Below are 21,295 nucleotides of genomic sequence, written 5' to 3'. Positions count from 1 at the left end.
CCAACTACCTTTTGAACGTCTGCAGCTGGCCTGTAGATATTGTAAGTATGTAAAATGCAGCATATCTAAAGCAAAGAGAGAGAGAGAGAAAGAGTTTTTCTCCAAAAACCTCCCCCTTGCCAACTTCTCTTCCTCTTCAGGATCCTCACCCAGGCTGCTAGTCTCCTTAGGCACACCCCACATATCCATTCTGTTGCCAGGTCTTGTTTCTACTTTTGAAACATAAATATCTTGTTTTCTCCATTCACACAGCTACCATCTGAACTGTTTCAGAAGGCTTCTGGTTCATCTCTCTCTCTGCCTTCAGTGTCTCCCTGTTTCAGTCCATCTCAACTGCCACAAACCTCACTTCCCCTCATCAGTGATCTCCATGCTCTGTTTGCTATTTAAAACCTTCCTTAATGTGTCCCTCCTTACCTTTCCACTCTTCTTTTTTGTTTGTTTTTGTTAATCGAGGTTAAGTGACTTACCCAGGGTCACACGACCAAAGCATTAAGTGTCTGAGGCCGGATTTGAACTCTAGTCCTCCTTACTCCAGGGCTGGGGCTCTATACACTGCACCATCTGGCTATCCCATTTCTACTCACATTCTAAGTACATTGACCTTTTTGCTATTCGTTGCATGCAGCATTCCATCTCCAGGATGTCTGCCTTTTTACTTGTCCCTTTTTCCTGGAGTGTTGTTTTGTTAACTCCACCTCCTGGCTTCCTTAGCCTCCTTCAGGACTCCGTTAAATATCTTTCCCTGTATCTCCACATAAATTTCTTCCCTCTTGTTTCCCTCAGTTTACTCTGTATATATCTTAGATACTTAATTGTTTGCTTGTTGTCTTTTTCCCTTAGAATATGAGCTCCCTGATGGCAAGGACCCTGTTTTTGCTTCTCTTTGAATCCCTAGCACTTAATACAATACCTAGCACATACTAGGTGCTTAATGATTTCTTGTTGGCTGATGGCTGACTAGACTCTTTTTATCAGATTTTTATTCTCTCCTATTCCTTGGCAATTTTATACCCATTACCATAGTGATATACAGTTTTATTAAAATCTGATTTAGCTAACATCCTTAAAAAAAATGTAAAATTAAAGGGTTGGACAGGATGATTTCTCAAGTTTCTCAATATCTTTAAAAGTCTATATTGTTATAATTCTTTCCATTGCATATTATTGTACTACCAGGTGATTCAGTCAACCCTTGCTTGTTGCTCCTCGGTTAAGAACAGCTAATCTGCACACACAAAAAAGTAACATTTTTGTAATAAGTGTTCATCTTTCTTGAATAGAAAAGTCTTCCCATAGAAGGAAATTCTGCTGACTTAACACTATCTTTAAACTTTCAAGATTTATTTATTGAGCAATTCTCAGTGAAATGAGAATTAACTATTTTATTTGCAATTTTAATGTATAATGGCCAGCTTGGAAGTTAGTATAGTATAATGGATCACCTGAATTCAAGTTCTCCTACTAATGCATATGTTATCTGTTACACCAGACTGTCTTTTACCCATCAGTGTCCCAGGCAATACTGTAAGCTACAGAATACTTGTATTCTATAAAGGGATTTCTTCTGGGAGGGAGTTCTTCATCTGAGAGTTACACTGTTGAAAATACAAGCCAGAATCAATCTTTCTTCTCACTCCCACCCCAAATTGCATAAGGTTACATGCATTAGCATTTGCCCATTTGATTTAGTAAATGGGTTTTGGGGGTAGGGGGGAGAGGAGAAACAGTACTAGATTTGGCATGAACATCTGGATTCAAGTTCTGGCACTGGTATTTACTAAGTTTGTAAATGTGAGTCACTATTTCTTCAATTTTGTTTCCTAATTTGTAAAGTGAGTGAATTGGACTAGATGATATATCTTCCAATTTTAAATCCTTAATCATTCCATTTCTAAATTCCAAAATGGCCACATGTAGCATAAAAAAAATAACCCTGTTATAATTATAGAATTGACGAAATCAAGGCAAAAGAGTGTTGGAATTGTAGTATATCAGTCTGTCCAGCCTTGTTATAATTTCATAAAGGAAGAATTGCTTTTCTTAAACTCATATACCCCAGAGGATCACTTGCAACCATGTCCTCTCCTATTATGCTCCCCACCCCATCAATTTTTTTTTTTTTTTTACTTTTTTTCTGATGCATTTAGGTCTTCATTATCCACTTCCAGAATGTAAGCTCTATGAGGGTAGGGACCTTTTCTGTCTCTTTTAGTGCTCTGCAGATAGACACTTAGGAATGGTCTTTGAAGACTTCAGTTTCAGTAGACCAGTTTTAGTAGACTACTTCTTTAGGTAATTTGTCAGGTTTCCTGAGTGAACACAGACCCTTCTGACTTTACATTTTAAAGTCCCTATCCTAAAAAGAAGCCCCCAAAACGGGGCTAAAAGAATAGTTTCTAACACATCTGACATGGCCTACTTCAGTCATTGGTGCCTTTTTTCCCCCTCTGTAGTATAAAGAAAGGCTTAAACATTGCCTTGTTTTTTGTTTGTTTTTAATTTTTAGGCTTAACCATTCTAAGGCTGTCCTTTGAAAATTTACTTTGGTCCTTAGACAATATATCTAGGAAAACTGGTTTTATTAATGTAATAGGTAGTAATTTGAGGTCATAAGAATTAGGTTTTAGGTTGGTCACAAAACTTCCATTATTTCTCTAAATCTTTCTCAGATTGCTGTTTTGTGGTGTTTTTATTGTGCTGTATTCCTTACTAATACATGCATCTTATGTTATCTTTTGTTATATAGCTTGAAGCTAGCGATAGTGGACTATATATCAACCAGATCTCATGAAATTGTGACTTGGACTATACTTCTTTTCCATAGTTACTCCCTTTACCATATGTGCGGAGAAGTCATTGTCAGTGAATTAGATGAAAAATGTAATCATCAGTTATTTCCTGTATCTGTCCTTTCAGTTGCTACTTTAAAATATAGTTAGTCTTCAACTTATTCCAGATGTCATTAATTACAGTATTTACCCAGTGTGCTTTGTTCCCTGTGTTCTGCTGTGTGACTTTTTTATCTTTTTGTATAATAGTGACCCATATTATAAAGTACTTAGAGATTTTCCAGAGAACTTTCCTCATAGCAGCCTTGTGAGGTAAATAGTTTAAGTATTATCAGTATTTGACAGGTTGAGAAAGCTAAGGATCAAAGATTGTGACTTTTCTCAGAATCTGTGAGCTAGCATGTGACAAAAGGATTGGTGTTCAAGTCTCCTGACCTCAAGTCCAGTGTTCTACCTTATTTCACTGCTCTCTTAGCATCATTGTCCTTCTGAACAACAGTCCCTCCTAGAGGGGAAGGGCCATATAATTTTTAAATTTCTGTGTGTATTGGTTGGTTACAGTCACCAGTTAAGGGACTAGAATGTCCTTTTTTTATTATTATAGAACATGTAAAAGTAGTACAAGGTTAAATAAATGCAGTTGTCTGTCCCCAGTAAGTGATATTAAAGATGTGTTATTTCTAAACCAAACATAGAAAATCCAGTGGTTGTTCTCTGAAAAGTGGACCGTTCTAACTTGTCAGAACAAAATTCCCTCAGATTTTTTCAAAGAGATCTTGAACAATGGATGACCCAATAAGTCTTTTCAGTGATTCAAACTGTTTAATTTCAAAGCCTTGTAACACAGTATTGCCAGCTTTTGAAGTAAAATTTCTAGCTCTCTGTTCATCATCTAAACAATACAGCTTTGTTCACTTTGAAAGTATTTTAAGGATACACCACAGCCTTGTTGTACCCAGTCACTTTGTCTCTTGAATAAAGACCATGGATAAAAATGTGCCCACTAGGAAGAGAAGCCAAGATATAGAAACTGTGCTGGATATAAAACTTTACAACATTCCTACTTAGTCAGATGAGACAGTGTTCTCTCATAGACTGTCAGTAATTTTCCCAAAGTCATAGAGTAAATTGGAATTCGAGTTTGAATTCTAGGCTTTAATGCTGTGGTTTTTTTTACATCATCAGCATTTCAAAGGATAAAGGTCATGGGCCAAGTTCTAGAAATATATCTGGATATTTTTGTGAAAAGGATCTCTAGGTAGAGTCATCATATTGGCATATACAGTTGGATTGTAGACTTTAGGAAAGTGAGTATGTTAGGAAATTAGGAGCCACAAGTATAGCAACAGTGATGGCTGTTTTATAAGAATTGCTTATTTTGTTGGAGATTAAAAAGTTTGGCCATCTTAATGGTGATGCAACTGATCTCCTAAAAAGCCTAGAGATACTAGGGAAAGTTAAGCATTTGGGTATTTTGCCTTCTCAGTATATCGGTACTGTTCCTAATGGAAATACTTACTCAAACTATTTCTTTGCTTTCAGAGTAAATCCCTGTCAGTGAAGCGAGTATCCCCTCCACCAATCACTAGCAACTCCAAAGAGAATGGAGTCCATGAAGAACTAGATCAGGATCAGCAAGACCTTTTTGCAGGTAAGTGTGAACTCTTTCAGGCTACTACACTGAAAGCTATTTTGGCCTTGTCTTCTGTATACAAATTTCTGACTTGAATTACATTAAAACAATACACGGTGTCCTAAAAGTCTTATCAGCTCAGTTAGAACTGAATCAAGCATTTTGGGACCCCCACTCTTTGTTGAGCATAGCAACTTGTAAGTTAAATAACTTATAAATTCTATATTTTCACATTGCTTACAATGTTGTAAGAACAATATGTAAGAATATGAAATGCTAAATGATAGGAGTACAGGATAAGTTGGATAGGAAAAGGCTAGAGGCAGGAAGATTAATAAGTAGTCTTGCATTAGTCTAAATGTAAAAACTGAGACTGAATTAGAAAGTGATGATATTTATTATAAAAGAAAAAGACAAATAAAAGACATGTTAAGGAAGAATTGACAAGATTTGGTGACTGGTGTCTTAAATATAGCAAGTAAGAAGGAATTAAGATTGAAAAATAACAAGATTTTTTATCCTGGATGGGAAACTGAAACCCTTACCAGAAATTGCATGTGAAGGTAAAGCTGATTTAAGGAGGAGAAGAGTAAGTGATAGGTTATACAGAAATTAAAATTGAATTGATAAGTTATCAAAGAAAATGTTCAGCCAATAAAAATATGGGAGCAACACTTTTAAAAGTTCAGGAAAGGTGATGTTGATGTGAGTATTATCACTTCCAAGTACAGGCAAAATTATGAAGTCTTTAAGAAAGAGATCATGTAGAGGGAAAAGAACTGAATACTATGAGCTAAATCTTAGGGAATGCCCACATTCAATGAGCAGGAAGAAGGAAAGACAATCATTAGAGATTTAAAGTTATATTAGAATCTCTACCAGGATTTTTAAAGAATTTTTTAAATCATTTCCCTTATGGAACTTAAAATGCTCTTGGGAGAGAAGTGAGAAAAGTTAATAACTTTTGTCATTATTTCCTATGAAACTCAGTGGGGAAAAAAATGCTTAACTTTCTTGGCTTTGAGTCTAAGCTATTTGTGTGATGTTACTATATAAGAAAACAGAATCTTTTTGGATTTTATTCATTAACTTCCATCTGTGTGGAAGTGTAGACAGACTTTTATTAGACATACACTTTTGATTGACTGTGATATAATAAGCTAAATTGGAATAATAGACAATAATTCTTAAAACTCAAAAAAGGAAATACCTAAAGTAAAATCCTAAAGGTTTATATAAGTATAGAAGCCTACTAATTTTTTTGGCATCTTTGATGATGGGTTTTTTTCCTTTCTTAATAGTAATAGTATTTTATTTTTTCCAATTACATATAAAGATCATTTTCAACATTTATAAGATTTTGATTCCCTCCCCCCTCCCATCCTCTACAATATGGCAAGCAGTCTGATATAGATTATACTGTATAATCATATTAAATATATTTCCACATGAGTCATGTTGTGAAAGAAGAATCAGAATAAAAGCAAAAAAATCACAAGGGAGGAGGGAGAGTGAAAATCATATGCTACAATCTGCATTCAGACTCTATTGTCCTTTCTTTGGATGTAGATAGCATTTTATGATGGTAATTTTGAAATGTAAGTGAATGAAAGCTTTTATAAGCTAGAAATTTCTAGCAAATTATGAAGCTTTTGAGCAATGCACAAAAAAGTAAAAAACTAAAGATGTTGAATTAATTGTATTTCCAAATTCATATTCACATGTTGAGTTAGAGTTTAAACAATTAGGCTGAGGCAGAGTATACTAAAGAGCCAAACTTGTTGCAGGTAGAAGATTATTTGTCCCAGGCATTCTTTAATGCCCAAATTATTCTGTCTTTGTGTAATTTTTTTTCTTTCCTCCGTAGTTGACTCTGTTTGGACCTATATTGTATATTTTCTCCTTCTTCCCTCCCTTACAAACCATTGTGAGACTGAGGGATGTTTTTTTTATAACTTTCACCACAGGTTACAATCTTATTTGTTAATATGATCCATATTAAATGGCCTAAATGCTGTGTTAGGATCTTATTATTCGAGCTACTGGCTAAAACGAAAACTACAGGATCGTAGTGCTTGCTTGCTTGCTTCCTTCCCTTCCCTTTCCCTTTCCCTTTCGCTGCCCTTTCTTGCAATTGGGGTTAAATGACTTGCCCAAAGTCACACAGCTAGGAAGTGTTATGTGTCTTAAACCAGATTTGAACTCAGGTCCTCCTGACTTCAGGGCTGGTGCTCTAACCACTGGGTCACCTAGCTGCCCCTGCTTTCTTTATAGCATCTATTGAAAAGCATTTTATGTCCTAGGCCATAAGAGAACTTTTTCTTTGATTTATTTACAAAGACTTAAAGAGAATATCATCTATTCAAGTAAGTGACTAGAATTCATTAATGGAGTGATCTAGATATGTTGATATACAGAGTATTTACTTTGTTTGGATTCTGCACTTTTAGTCCTTTTATTCTAGTTCTAAATAGATTCGTTTTAATAACCTAAAACTCTCAGTCCTTTAAGTTTGAGCCCTCAGTGTGTATTTATACATGCACGCTCTCATATGTGTCTGTGCACACATACATCCTTGATCTTTGATTTGATTAATGCTCCCAGTGAGATCTCTTAATGTAGATTGTTGATTGCTCTGTAATTTGTCTTAAAGAGATATCCGAGGCATTGAAAAGTGAAATGGCATATAACCATTATTTATTTAGTATTTTATTTCTCCAATTATATGTAATTTTTAACATTCATTTCTAAAACTTTGAGTTTCAGATTCTTTCTCTTCCACCCTCTTCACTCTTACCCCATTGGGAATGCAAGCATACATTCTCATGCATGCAAAAACATGCCAAACATTACCATGATATTGATGTGAAAAAAAACAGACCCCCCCCCCCTCCAAAAAAAAAAACTCAAGAAAAATAAAGAAAGTAAAAAAGTATACTTCAATATGAATTCAGATACTATCGGTTAAGGATAAGTCTCAGAGTTGTCTTGGATCATTGTATTGTTGAGATTAGTTAGTTATTCACAGCTGATCATCTTACAATATTGCTGTTACTTTGCACACAGTACATTTCACTTTACATCAGCTCATGGAAGTCTTTCCATGTTCTTCTGAGAGCATCCTGCCCATCATTAATTATAGCACAACAGTATTCCATCATAAACACAAAATACCATGGTTTATTATTCAGTTTCCAATTCTGTGTCCCCAGAAAAGAACTGCTGTAAAATTTTTGTGTGCATATGTATTCTTTTTTCTTTTTTTTTTTTTTTTAAATCTTTTTTGGGATATAGACCTAGCAATAGTATTGCTTGGATCAAAGGGTGTGCATAATAGTCATTATTTATCAAAAGCAGGGCTTAAACAAGACTTGTTCTGTTGGATTCTCTCCATCTCATATTTAAGCTATCCAAAATCAATTAATCAAATGGAAAAAAAAATTATTAAAAACCGGCTATGTGCCAGAAACAGTGCTAAGTGTTGGAGAAACGAAAAGAGACCTAAGACAGTTCCTGCCATCATGAAATTTTCTTTTTTCTTTTTTTTTTTTTAAATTTCTAGTATGTTTGTTTTTTCAAAATATCTATAAAGATAGTTTTCAACATTGATTTTTGTAAAACTTTATTTTCCAAAATTTTCTCCCTTCCCTTACTTGCCCTCTTCCTGAGACGGCAAGCAATCTGATATAGGTTAAAAATGTGCAAAATTCTTGTAAGCATCATTCTACTTGTCATGTTGTGTAGTCAGACCAAAAGGGGGAAAAACATGAAAAAGAAAGAAACAAAAAAGGTGAAACTGTTATGCTTTGATCTACATTCAGTCTCCATTGTTCTCTCTGCATGTGGATGGCATTTTCCATTTCAATTTTTTTGGAATTACCTTGAATCACCATATTGTTGAGAAGAGCCAAGTCCATCACAGTTGATCATCACATAATCTTGTTGTGCATGATGTTCTTCTGGTTCTGTTCACTTCACTTAGCATCAGTGTACCAGGATTTCCTGAAATTACCCTGCTTGTCATTTTTTATAGAGCAATAATATTCCATTACATTCATATATCATAACTTATCTAGCCATTCCCCAACTGATGGACATCCCCTCAATTCCAAGTTCCTTTTGGGATTTTTTTGGCAAAGATACTGGAGTAGTTTGATGTTTTCTTCTCCAGGTCATTTTACTGATGAAAAACTGAGGCAAACAGTGACTTGTGCAGGGTCACACAGCTAGTGAATGTCTGAGACCAATTTTAATTTCAGGAAGATGAATCTTAACTCCAAGCCTGATGCTCTATCCATTGAGCCCCCTCTCACCCTCCCCCCATATAAATATATAAACATATACATATATATGTAAAATGTCTATAAAAATATATAAATATAAACAGCTACATACAGGATAAATAGGAATTAACAGAGAGAAGCCACTAGAATTAAAAGGTATTGGGGAAGAGTTCAGGGAATAAAGAGTTAGTGGGTAAATTAATTTTAATAGTTAAGGCTTTTTTCCCTTGAAGCACAAAGGGAAGCTGAGAAACTTGTACTTTGGGGGTAGAAATATTCCTAAAATATATTACATTTCTTGCTTCTTAAAATAAGTTAACTTTGAATTATGAAGTATTATTATGAAGATATTCTCAAAACCTGTGAAGCGGGTGAAGCTCTTTGTCATTCTATACAATGGCTCCAGGCCACTGTGTTTTTTGAGTTCTTGTCTCATTTTTGTACTTTTCTGTTTTACTACCAATATCTGTCTGCTTGTAAATAGTTCCTCATTCCTCTTGTGATTTACTATTTCTAATCAATATGGGTTTAGAGACCATATAACCAAGCTTCTAATAATTAACTGTGTGTGTGTGTGTGTGTGTGTGTGTGTGTGTGTGTGTGTAGGCATAGGTGTGTAGGCCCTGACTGTGGACATGTGTACATGAGATTTGGAGCATGGTTATAGATTTGGACGTCTTCGGTGTCTAAGATGATCAGCTTTTGCTTCATGGCAAATTAATGTGTGTCAGTTCAAGAGAGTTGTGATACTGCTTCAGGAAGCCATAACTAATGTGACTATTACCCCCTTCTTTCTGCTTTCTACTATAGCCTTTTGAGCACATAGAATCTCTAAGCATTAGAGGTAAAGAACTCTGGCGATTCTTTCTTGTAGCATTCTCTTAGAATTGGATCTGTCACTTTAGCAGTAAGGGCTGCAGTGATTGGATGCATTAATCTGTTTGTAGATGCCACGGTAGAGCTGTCTCTGGATAGCACACACAACCACCAGAAGGATGAGTTGGCCAAAGCACTTCCTTCATCCTCTCTCCAAGAAGTCACAAATTCTTCATGCAAGTCACAGCCAAAGAACTATGAGGAGGTAAGAGTTTGGACTTGTTGAATTATAGAATGAGCTGCTGTTAATCTAGATCAAGAGGATTCTTTGACAAATTTTCTGTGACCTTAATGAAGGCTCATATAGTTAATGTGCAACAAGAGAGTTCAGTACAAGTTCTAGTTTCAGCAAGAAGGTATATTAGCCAAGTGTCAATATAATGGCTTTTATTTTTTTTATTGGCACAGTAATAATTAGCACCTGGGATTGGTAGGTGGGATATAGGCATTTTAATTGTTTTATTTTGAATCCTTTTTTGGTTTCATCAAAGTGTTTTTGAAAAAAGACACAGTTTAATATTATGAGAGAAATCTATTTAGCACTTTTTTCTTTTCTTTTCTTTTTCTGAGGCAATTGGGGTTAAGTGACTTGCCTGGGGATCACACAGCTAGGAAGTGTTAAGTGTCTGGGACTAGATTTGAACTCAGGTCCTCCTGACTTCAAGGACTGGTTCTACCCCTGTGCCACCTAGCTGCCCCTATTTAGCACTCTTATTAAAAATACAAGGTAAAATTCTTTTGCATTTTAACCCTCATAAATTTTTTTTCCAAAAAGCTGGAGGAAGAAGAACAGGAGGACCAGTTTGATCTGACAATTTGCATAACAGATCCAGAAAAGATAGGTGAGTACCCTCAAATATTGTAGACCAGAGGGATCAAACATGAGACCATAATACTCTATACTGCATTCCAACCATATTAAAATGTAATTGGAAAATATTTAATAAAATAAATAAAGATGCAATAAAAAATAGATGATATGATGACTTAAAGGGTAGTTCAAAGGGCCCCTTCCTCGTGGTTTAATGTGTTTCTTCTCCCTTTTTCTTGTTCTATTTGAGCTTCACACTTCTGTTGTAGAGTACTTACTCCCATTACTGTGCTGTGGAAATGTTTTCATGTTATGAATAAGGAACAGGTGCATCAAGGTGGAGATTTGATCAGGTTAGATTTTCTCAGTCCCTGGAGAAAAAGCAAAGTATAATAGTTTGTTCAGAATTAAATTCCTCCTGGTTATGTATAGTATTTGGGGGCTCATTCATAATTGGAAAAGTAGATACTTCTCCTTTTTTCAAATTGCTTTTAAGTTTAAATGATCAGCAGAGAAGCACAAAACCTCTGAAAGACACAAGTGGTACAGAGACAAAGTGGCAGAGAGAAAATAAAATGGGATCTAGAAAACTAGTATTCGATTGCTAAAATTTTTTGAAATTTTCACTTAACCTCTCTGAACATCTGTGGACATCTATAGAGGTTAGAAATATGGGTTAATTGGGGGCAGAGGAGCAGAACAGGGCACATATATAGCATTTTAACTGTATTTGTCCAGTTAGCCTAAAGAAAAAAATTAGTGAGGAATAGAGATGCTAAGTGGTATAAAATTATTTCTAAGGAATTTATAAAGGTTAAAAAAAGAAAAGAAAGCCACCTTGTTTTTCTTCACTAATTTTTGAGTATATTTGACAAAAAGTTGTCACATCTGGTCATTTACTTTGAGATCAAACTGAGACAATTCCTCTTTCTTATCTAGAACAAGTCTTTCACTCTCTATCCCCTTTCAGCATTGATTAAGGAGCTCAGATCACTGTATCTCTTTGTTAACTAGATTTTCCTGTTTGGTATGGGGAGAGAGAAAATAAAACCTCTGGTGGGCAAAAATAAATAAATAAAAATAAAACCCAATTCAGGACTGGAACTGTGTCTGCCTAGATTCTAATATATATTTTTTCTGTGTTCAAATTGTCAATGGTTTCTTTATATGTCCAAATGAACTAAGTCAGATCTATTTTTCAGAGAATACCAGTCTCTTGAATCTCAAATCATTTAGCAGTCAAAGGCTTTTTGAGAAAAATGACACCCTCCCCCCCCTTCTTGTCTCCCTACTAAAGGGAGATTTGTATGACATTACTCTGTCAGAAAAATCTCCTCTTGCTCTGGGCAAACTTCATAAATCAGAGAGGTCAGTGTATTATAGCATCAGTGGAGAGAAATGAGACAAATATCTGAAAAAGAAGATCTTCCATAAAGTTGGACTAAGGTTAGAACCACTTGTTTCCTTTTACATCCGTTGCTTCCTTCTCCTTATTTTTGATACAGCCAGCAAATTGTTTCATTTTAGCAGATGTGTGTAACCAGCCCAAATATTGGCAGGGCAACAACCAATTGATTGTTAAGGTCCAATGCAGATCTTGGAGTATAAATAAGGCCTGGATTCAGAACAAAAAAGCTGAATCTATTGTCTTCCATCAAACTGGAACAGGCCCAGCATCCGCTATGACATGTGTGTACAAGTCCTAAGGCAAAATGGAATTCTGTTTCTAGGAGGCTTTGTTAAATTTTGTAGCATAAGAAGTATCTTTTGTGGTTGGTTGTTGTTGTTGTTGTTTAATTCTCTTTTATTTTCAGACCTGCATTATTTCCCTCCCTCTGTCCCTTTCCCCAAGGGTCTTTGTTAGAACAAAGCTTCTATGGCTTTCATTTCAAGTTGAAATAACATAGATCTTAGCGCACTTTAAATGTTAAATTGGTCAGAAAACTGACTTTGGCTTCCTCCGTAGGAGATGGGATGAATGCATATGTGGCCTACAAAGTTACAACACAGGTGAGTCTGAGACAGCCTGATTCTTTAGACTTTTTGTAGATATGTGTTCTCATAGTAAATGTGGTTGGAAAGTTTCCATTGTATATGGAACTGTTGATTTGTTTTTTCTTCTCTCTGATACAAAATGGAGCCAACTTTTATACTCCAATAGCTCCCTTACATACTCCTTAGCAAATTTTCTCTGAGGTCTGGGAACTTACTGCAGAGTTTGAAATGAAGTTTATATTTGAGTGTTAGAACTGAATTGTTCTGGGGGACACCTGAGTGATGCAGTGTGCATCACACCAGCTCTGAAGTCAGGAGGACCTGAGTTCAAATGTGGCCTCAGACACATGACACTTCCTGACTGTGTGACCCTAGTCAAGTCACTTAACCCCAATTGCCTCAGCCAAAAAAAAAAAAAAAAGAAGAATTGAATTATTCTGTCATTTCAGTTGTGTCCAATTTTTAAGGATTCCATATTGGGTTTTCTTGGCTGATTCTGCCATTTATTTCTCCATTTTACTGATCAGAATATAGAGGCAAACAGGGTTAAGTAACTTGCTTAGGATCATACAGATAGTAAGTGTCTGGGGATAGATTTAAGTTCAAGAAGATGAGTCTTCCTAATCCAGGCCTGGCACTTTATCCACTGTACCACCTGTTTCTTTAAGTGTGGCAGTATTTTTGAGACTTTGGGTGGGCCTTACCAAAGTAATGCAGCAACCCATTTTAATGTCACAAACGTCACAAAGGAAACTGACATCTTTCCTTCTATGTCCCAGTGGACTCGGTCTTTTCATATAAATTTGACTTCATACTGACTTCATGCATGTTAGGGAGACCACAAGGTGGGGAGAGAGGAGAAAGAAAGAGAGAGTGCATGTATTTTCATTATCTAGATATGATTCTTTGACACTAGGAATTATATCCTTTTAATCAATAGACAATGGATGAGTATGATTAGATGGCTTCTGAATTTGATCTCTAAGTTGGAATTGGGTATTTGTTTCCTTAGACAAAGTTTTTCTCTAAAATAAGCAATTTAGAAAGAAGAAATTTGTATCGTTAATTTCTCATTTTCAGCTAATCTTGTTTTTATCCCCAAGACCAGCTTGCCAATGTTTAGAAGTAAGCAATTTTCAGTGAAAAGAAGATTTAGTGATTTTTTGGGACTCTATGAAAAACTTTCAGAGAAACACTCACAGAATGGATTTATTGTCCCTCCTCCTCCAGAGAAGAGCTTAATAGGTGAGTTTTTTGTAGCCTATGGCCTTCTAATTTTGTTGAGTTTTTTCCTATGCATAAAACAACTTCAACAACAAGATTTATATAATGCTTATCATCATCTCCCTTTTTCAGAGGAAACTTTTTTTTTTTAAAGAAATAATTATCTAATGTATACATTTAGCAACATCACAGCTTCCTTCTAGGTGAAAGGCCGTCTTCAGTGATTTCTTAGAAATCATTTGAACGATTTATTCAACATACATGTATTTGTTCTTTTAATTTGGGGGGGTGTTTGAAGATTTTGACCTAAAATTCCAGTATTTGTCTATGACATTATCAAAGGCTAGAGAACCAGAAATTTTGCTTTTAGATACCATTAGAGATCAGGAATTGCATAATTTACTATACTCCTTGCCTGAAGTAAAATGGATGAAGACATCATTTAACATTTGCCCTGTGGGGTAAGCTAGTATTGCTTAATATTTAAAAGGTTCAGGTTATGGAACAAAAAGTCAGTCCTTGTTCTTGATATATTCAGCCTAGTTAAGGAGTCACTTTAACATTTAACCTTTAAAAAAAAATGGTGTTTGTTTGATTACATAATTATGCTTTTGGGATTTCATGTTGAAGTGTTACATTTTTATTATTGTTCTGCCCATTGGCTTTGTCACAAACTTATCCTGTTGCATGCTTATTTATCATTTTTTCAAATTCTACTCCAGGAATGACTAAAGTAAAAGTTGGGAAAGAAGATTCTTCTTCTGCAGAATTTCTAGAAAAAAGAAGGGCTGCTCTAGAAAGGTACTATTAAGAGCAGATGTCTTCCTGCTTGGTGTAAGGACTAAGATTTTTAAAAGAAATGATTTATAAATTTCAATCAGAATTGAGATCTATTCTTAGCAGTGACATTTTGGCTAAATGAGTGGGAAGTAAATGACTTGAGATGGATACATCAAGTCTGAGTATATGAGATTTTTTTTGTTTCTGTTTTAGTTTTTTTCTAAACATTTCTTCCTGAATTAGAGTAGGCAATGAGGGAAGCCAAATTATCACTCTTTGCTGATGATATGATGGTATACTTAGAGAACCCCAGAGATTCTACTAAAAAGTTATTAGAAATAATCCACACCTTTAGCAAAGTTGCAGCATACAAAATAAAGCACTATTTCTTCCATCTATCCCAGGGGGGAAAGTACTGTTTTGCTCTGCCTGTCCTGAGTTCAGAAAGCTTACTCACATCCTGCTTTTTGAATGATGTTTCACCTGGTTGGTTGTTAATAATGTAATCTAGAATGTGTTTACTAGCTCAGGCATGTCCAAGTATTTAATCAGAATGGGAACAGTTTAAGTGAAGGAAAAAGTTGTGGCAAGGAACAGAATGGTTTTAGCTACATATCTAATCTAAAACCTTTAATTCCTGTAAATTAATGGAATGTATTACTTTTCCTAGGTATCTTCAGAGAATTGTGAACCATCCTACCATGTTACAGGATCCTGATGTCAGAGAGTTCTTAGAAAAGGAAGAGGTAAGTATTGGGTAGATCAAACTGTACTTCAGTGGGATATCTGCCTCTGGAGTATATTCATTAACTTATTCAATAGATTTCTTTTTGGAGCATCTAGTATGTGTATATATACCATATAGTAGGCTATATATCTTAGTCCTGTTCTTACTCCAATATATATATATATATATATATATATATATATATTTTTTTTTTTTTTTTTAATATAGCTTTTTATTTACAAGATATATGCATGGGTAATTTTTCACCATTGACCATTACAAAACCTTTTGTTCCAATTTTTCCCCTCCTTCCCTCCCCCCCCCTCCCCCAGATGACAGGTTGACCAATACATGTTAAATATGTTAAAGTATAAGTCAAATACAATATATGTATATGTGTCCATACAGTTATTTTGCTATACAAAAAGAATCAGAATCTGAAACAGTGTACAATTAGCCTGTGAAAGAAATCAAAAATGCAGGTGGACAAAAATAGAGGAGTTGGAAATTCTATGTAATGGTTCTTAGTCATCTCCCAGAGTTCTTTCTCTGGGTGTAGCTGGTTCAGTTCATTATTGCTCCATTGGAACTGATTTGGTTCATCTCATTGCTGAAGATGGTCAGGTCCATCAGAATTGGTCATCATATAGTATTGTTGTTGAAGTATATAATGATCTACTGGCCCTGCTCATTTCACTCAGCATCAGTTCGTGTAAGTCTCTCCAGGCCTTTCTGAAATCATCCTGTTGATCATTTCTTACAGAACAATAATATTTCATAACATTCATATGCACAATTTATTCAGTCATTCTCCAATTGAGAGGCATCCATTCATTTTCCAGCTTCTGGCCACTACAAAGAAGGCTGCCACAAACATTCTTACACACACAGGTCCCTTTACCTTCTTTAAGATCTCTTTGGGATATAAGCCCAGAAGTAACTGCTGATCAAAGGGTATGCACAGTTTGATCCATTATATCTTCTAATCCCAACATATGTCAAGGATTTTACTTCTGAATAAAGAAAATAACTGTTTTGATATTGGACAGTAATCCATTGAGGCATTGTCACTGTAATATTTGTCTTTCTACACTTGACAGTGTGCTAAAAGGTGGGGGAGTTTATTAAACATTAGGTAATCATTTCAGAACTCTTCTAAATTATAAGTGAGATGGTAAAATATACTATAAATCTTTATAAGCAATTTGTGTTCTCACTAGCTAACTTTTTTCCTATAAGAATCCAGACCCTTAAAATCATTAGAAAGTGGTTGATTTCCACTCATTGATCCTATCAAGGAACATGGTTGGAGAGCAAATTAATAATGAAATTCCTAGGATAATTAAAATAGCTTCTAGATATCAAATGTCTTAGTTTTCTAAAACTGAGCTATGTCCTTAAAGATTAGTCTTACGATATTTTTCCTTTGAATGAAAGCAGAATGAGGTTAATGGGGAGCTTGTTGTTTGTAGCTTTTCTTCCCTGCTCCTTTGTCCTCGTTGAGTATATAGCATACCTTTTAAAGAGCTAAGACATGGTAAGTCCTATTTTTTATGATGTTAGTCAAAGAGAACTTTTGACTTCAAGCAAAAACATATTGAGGAGTTAGGTTGGTAGACTTCAACATAAGGTTACTTGACTGCTTAATACACATGATTGACTTTCCTTCTGTACATAATAATAGCTAGAAAATTAGTTCTACTTATTTCATATAGTCCTGAATTATTAATCTTGACTCTATATTGACAGGGACAGTTGATCTCCCTTTTAAAAAACAAAAAAAAAAGTAGTAGTTTTTGTTTGACTTTAATGGTTCGCGTACAGAAGAAATTTCTTGCAGTGGTCTCTAGAACTAAAAATCTTTTTTGAAGGGATGAAAAGTGGAGGACAGTCAGCATTAGCTTGTTATTCGCCCATGGTGTGTCACATTGTTTTCTATTTAGTACTTTTATTTTAAAAGCACTTCACCGTTTTTTGTGAAATGAACCTTTTCTAATTCTAAAATCCATATTACTTGGTCTTTTTGTAATTCTCAAGCTGAAGTATCCACTGGATGTGATTAGTTTACCCTTACCTCACAGTTTCATTGGAGAATTAAGTATGTTACAGGTTGTTAACACTTATAAAAGAAAATCTTTGTTGCTGTGAGATAAAATTAACTAACATACGTTGGCAGCTTATGAAAGAGAAATAGGGGTTTTGGGCAGGTGTCATCATTTGAAAGCTGGAATGTTTGCCATCTGTATGACACTTAATTATACTAATAAGAGTTAATGGCTACTATCTTTCAGGTATGACTTATCATCTCTGTCTACTTGGTCTTACAGTTGCCACGAGCAGTGGGTACACAGGCATTGAGTGGAGCTGGTCTTCTCAAGATGTTCAACAAAGCTACTGATGCAGTGAGCAAAATGACCATCAAGATGAATGAGTCCGACATTGTGAGTAGCCTCATGTTCCTTTGAGTCTCTTCTTTGAGGTCTGCAATCTTAATCATAGTCATTTATATAATACTTTAAATTATTTTAATAGTATTTTATTTTTCCAAATACATGCAAAGATAATTTTCAACATTCACCTTTGCGCAGAACCTTGTGTTCCAAATTTTTCTCCTTCTCTTCCCCCCTCCCTCCCAAGACAACAAGCCAACGGATATAGTTAAAACATGGAATTCTTCTAAACATTTCCATATTTGTCATACTATGTAAATAAAATCAGATCACAAGGGAGAAAAACATGAGAGAAGAAAAAAACAAGCAAACAAATCACCGCAACAAAAAAAAGTGAAAATAGTATGCTTTGATCCACATTCAGTCTCCACAGTTCTCTCTTTGGATTTGGATGGCTCTTTCCATCACAAGTCTATTGGAATTGTCTTAGATCACCTCGTTGAAAAAAGCCAAGCCCATCACAGTTGATCATCATATAGTTGTCTTGTTGCTCTCTATGATGTCCTCCTGGTTCTGCTCATTTCACTCAGCATCAGTTCATGTAGGTCTCTCTAGGCCTTTATGAAATCGTCCTGCTGGTCATTTCTTACAGAACAATAATATTCCACAATATTCATATACCACAACTTATTCAGCCATTCTCCAATTGATGGGCATCCTCTCAGTTTCCAGTTTCTGGCCACTACAAAAAGGGCCATCACAAACATTCTTGCACATACAAGTCCCTTTCCCTCCTTTAAGATCTCTTTGGGATATGAGCCCAGTAGAAACACTGCTGGGTCAAAGGATATGCACAGCTTGATAGCCCTTTGGCCATAGTTCCAAATTGCTCTCCAGAATGGTTGGATCGCTTCACAACTCCACCAATAATGCATGTGTCCCAATTTTTCCACCTCCCCTCCAACATTTATCATTATCTTTTCTTGTCATCTTAAATGCTTTAAATTCTGTGCAATACTTTACATACATCATTCCACTGGATCTTCCCAACAGCTCTGTCAAGAAAGAACTACAGATTTTATCTGTGTTTTACTGATGAGGAACTTAAGGTACATGGAGGCAAAATGATTAACCAGTGGTTATACAACTAGTAAATGTTAGAATTTACCTTTGACTTATCCTGCTATCAGGCCCAACATTCTTTCCACTCTACCCCACTGCCTGTCTTGTAGGTTTTCAGCTGTTGGTTCCTCAGTAGTCCTTAGACTTTCTGAAAATCCAAGACTGCAAACCTTGAAAGTGTTTGGTATTTACCTTATAAATTTCTAGGAAACTGAAAAATGACAAACAAAATTCTTCCCTTTTTTCAAAAAGAAAAAAATCCCAATAAAACCTCTCTGGCTTTGGCTTGTCTCTCTTTCAGTGGTTTGAGGAGAAACTCCAGGAGGTGGAGTGTGAGGAGCAACGCTTACGGAAACTACATACTGTTGTAGAAACTCTAGTCAACCATAGGAAAGGTAATGATTTCTGGAATGTACTTGGAACTGGAGCAGATTGATGCTTGGCACCTGTGAGCCAGAGACAAGGGCTGCTGTTGTTAAGATCCCTAGAACAAAGTTAAAGTGCTCATCCCATCTAGTTAGGTGAATTCAGATCTTAAAAGATATCTCCTATATTTCCTGGCAGAAGGATGACTTTTTAGTCATAGGAGTGTTGCGTATTTTCTAACTGAGAAGGCTTTAAGGAAAGGAGCCCAAACATAGCATTGTGCTAGAACATATTTTTTTCATAAAATACATGTTTTGTTGGTATCCATCTTAAACAATATTACTTACTCTCCCATTTTAATGATGTTACAATGTAGATGCATTAGAGGATGGGGGAGAAAGTACAGATATCCTAGTTTTACTTTACTTTAGATCCTGTTACCTTTTCAAGGTAAGACCTGCTAAGAACCAGCTAAATTAGTCTAATTTGATCTCTTCCTTTTCTCTTTGCTGACTGAAAATATTAATGAACAGTGTGTAACAGGGAGAAGTTATAAACTTGATGCTAATGGTCCCTTAGTAATTATTATCACAACAACCTCGGGGAGGCTTGCCCAAGCTGAGCCTGTTGGGTATCAGCTTTAGAGTGATCAGTAGCCCTGTTTGCTTATTTATTAGCTTGACTCTTGTTGCTGTACAGCATGACCCTGAGTCTTCATTAAGTAGATGCATCTGGTCTACTTTTACTGGGGTTTTCTCATTTAACCTAAGTCAGCATCTCTATCTGCTTCTCACAATGTAACTCTTCCATATATTTCAGCATATATGTTGGTTTTGGTTACCATTTGGATTGCATAGCCCTTAAGTGCTATATGTTCTAGAAGGAGTTGGGGAAGGACTTTTCCTTTAATCTCCAGAAATTCTACCATGTATTTAAACTTGCAGCCTTTGGTCTGAAGAGATCTTCATTACCAGAAGAAGATTGGCTACAAAGTGGGTGAGAGGGAGGATTTTTCTGATCTTGTTTTTGGCCATGATAGTAAATGCACATATTTAAAATCTTTTGAGGTTGTATGGTAAAATGGGAAAAACCCTCTGGAATCAGAGGCCATGTGTTCAAAGTCAGGCATAGTCACTTATTACCTGTGGAACCCTGGGAATCATCCATTTCCCTGGAACTCAATTTACTATTGATAAAATGAGCGAGTAGGATGTAGATGGTCTCTGCAGACCCTACCATCACAGGAGCTAGGATCTATATTATCCAAAGAAATGTGGAAATCCCAGATGATTCAGAACACTAAAGAGTGTAAGATTAGGAAAGGATTTTCTTTTACTCTTTTAAAAATATTTCCCGTTTTCAACCCCTAAGTAAGGAGGACCTGAGCTCAAATCTAGTCTCAGACACTTCCTATCTGTGTGACCCTGGGCAAGTCACTTAACCCCAATTGCCTCAGCAAAAAGAAAAAGAAATGTTTCTCTTTTTGTTCCTTTTCTCAGAGTTAGCACTAAACACAGCCCAGTTTGCAAAGAGTCTGGCTATGCTTGGGAGCTCGGAGGACAACACGGCCCTGTCCCGGGCTCTGTCCCAGCTGGCGGAGGTGGAGGAGAAGATCGAGCAGCTGCACCAGGAGCAGGCCAGCAACGACTTTTTCCTCTTGGCCGAGCTCCTGAGTGACTACATCCGCCTGCTGGCCATAGTCAGAGTGAGTGTCTCTTGGCGTTGCCCTCTCTCTGCCTGGGGTTTACCAGGGAAGTTGCTTTTCCTTCCTCCAGCATGCAAGTGATTAGAGTGGTAGACATGAAGTCAGGAAGAGCTAGGTGCTTATTGACAGCTGGGCTGTCACCTTGAGAACAGCCCGCTCCTATTCTTTGATTAGCTGGGATTAGCACTTACTATAAATTTGAATAGACATATTTGTAAAACGAGCCTTTTTATCAGAGAAACTTGCTCCGTAAATTTTTTTTCTATCATGAGATGGGAAAAATCTTCCTCTTGTCTTCTTTGGTTCCAGTGTGAGTGCTGCCCAGAAACAGGCTCAGCATCATAGGGAGGAATGAAAGTGGGGGGCCAAGGGCCTGGTGAGGGGTGCTGCTGCCACGGCAATAGCTGTGCCCACCCTCAAATGCACGCCCCGCTCCTGGCCTATGTCAGGTACAAACTCATAACCAGGTAACAAAGAAGTGGTTGAGAGTGTCTCCAAATGGAAAAGCAAGTACTTATTTTGAATTAAGTTTCCATTCCTGTCCATCCCATAAAAGCAGCCTTAGAGTTATTTGCTGCCTAGGCCCAGTGT

At 36.1% G+C, this 21,295-nt stretch overlaps 1 protein-coding gene across 1 annotated transcript in view; it reads left to right on the top strand.

Moving 5' to 3' along the window:
* The window catches only part of SNX1 (sorting nexin 1), a 58,488-nt gene that overhangs the window by 25,068 nt on the left and 12,125 nt on the right, over positions 1-21,295 (top strand). Inside the window, exons 2-11 of the mRNA XM_031955410.1 lie at positions 4,335-4,443; positions 9,656-9,789; positions 10,360-10,426; positions 12,362-12,405; positions 13,494-13,635; positions 14,337-14,415; positions 15,065-15,140; positions 17,449-17,562; positions 18,935-19,028; positions 20,499-20,704. Of these exons, the coding sequence (XP_031811270.1) occupies positions 4,335-4,443; positions 9,656-9,789; positions 10,360-10,426; positions 12,362-12,405; positions 13,494-13,635; positions 14,337-14,415; positions 15,065-15,140; positions 17,449-17,562; positions 18,935-19,028; positions 20,499-20,704 (1,065 nt within the window). The remainder of the gene's footprint in view (positions 1-4,334; positions 4,444-9,655; positions 9,790-10,359; positions 10,427-12,361; positions 12,406-13,493; positions 13,636-14,336; positions 14,416-15,064; positions 15,141-17,448; positions 17,563-18,934; positions 19,029-20,498; positions 20,705-21,295) is intronic.

The sequence above is a fragment of the Sarcophilus harrisii genome, chromosome 2 (genome assembly GCF_902635505.1).
Source record: "Sarcophilus harrisii chromosome 2, mSarHar1.11, whole genome shotgun sequence".
NCBI classification, from domain to species: Eukaryota; Metazoa; Chordata; class Mammalia; order Dasyuromorphia; family Dasyuridae; genus Sarcophilus; species Sarcophilus harrisii.
Note: the sequence above shows the minus strand (reverse complement) of the source record. Positions and strands in the feature narration are given on the sequence as shown.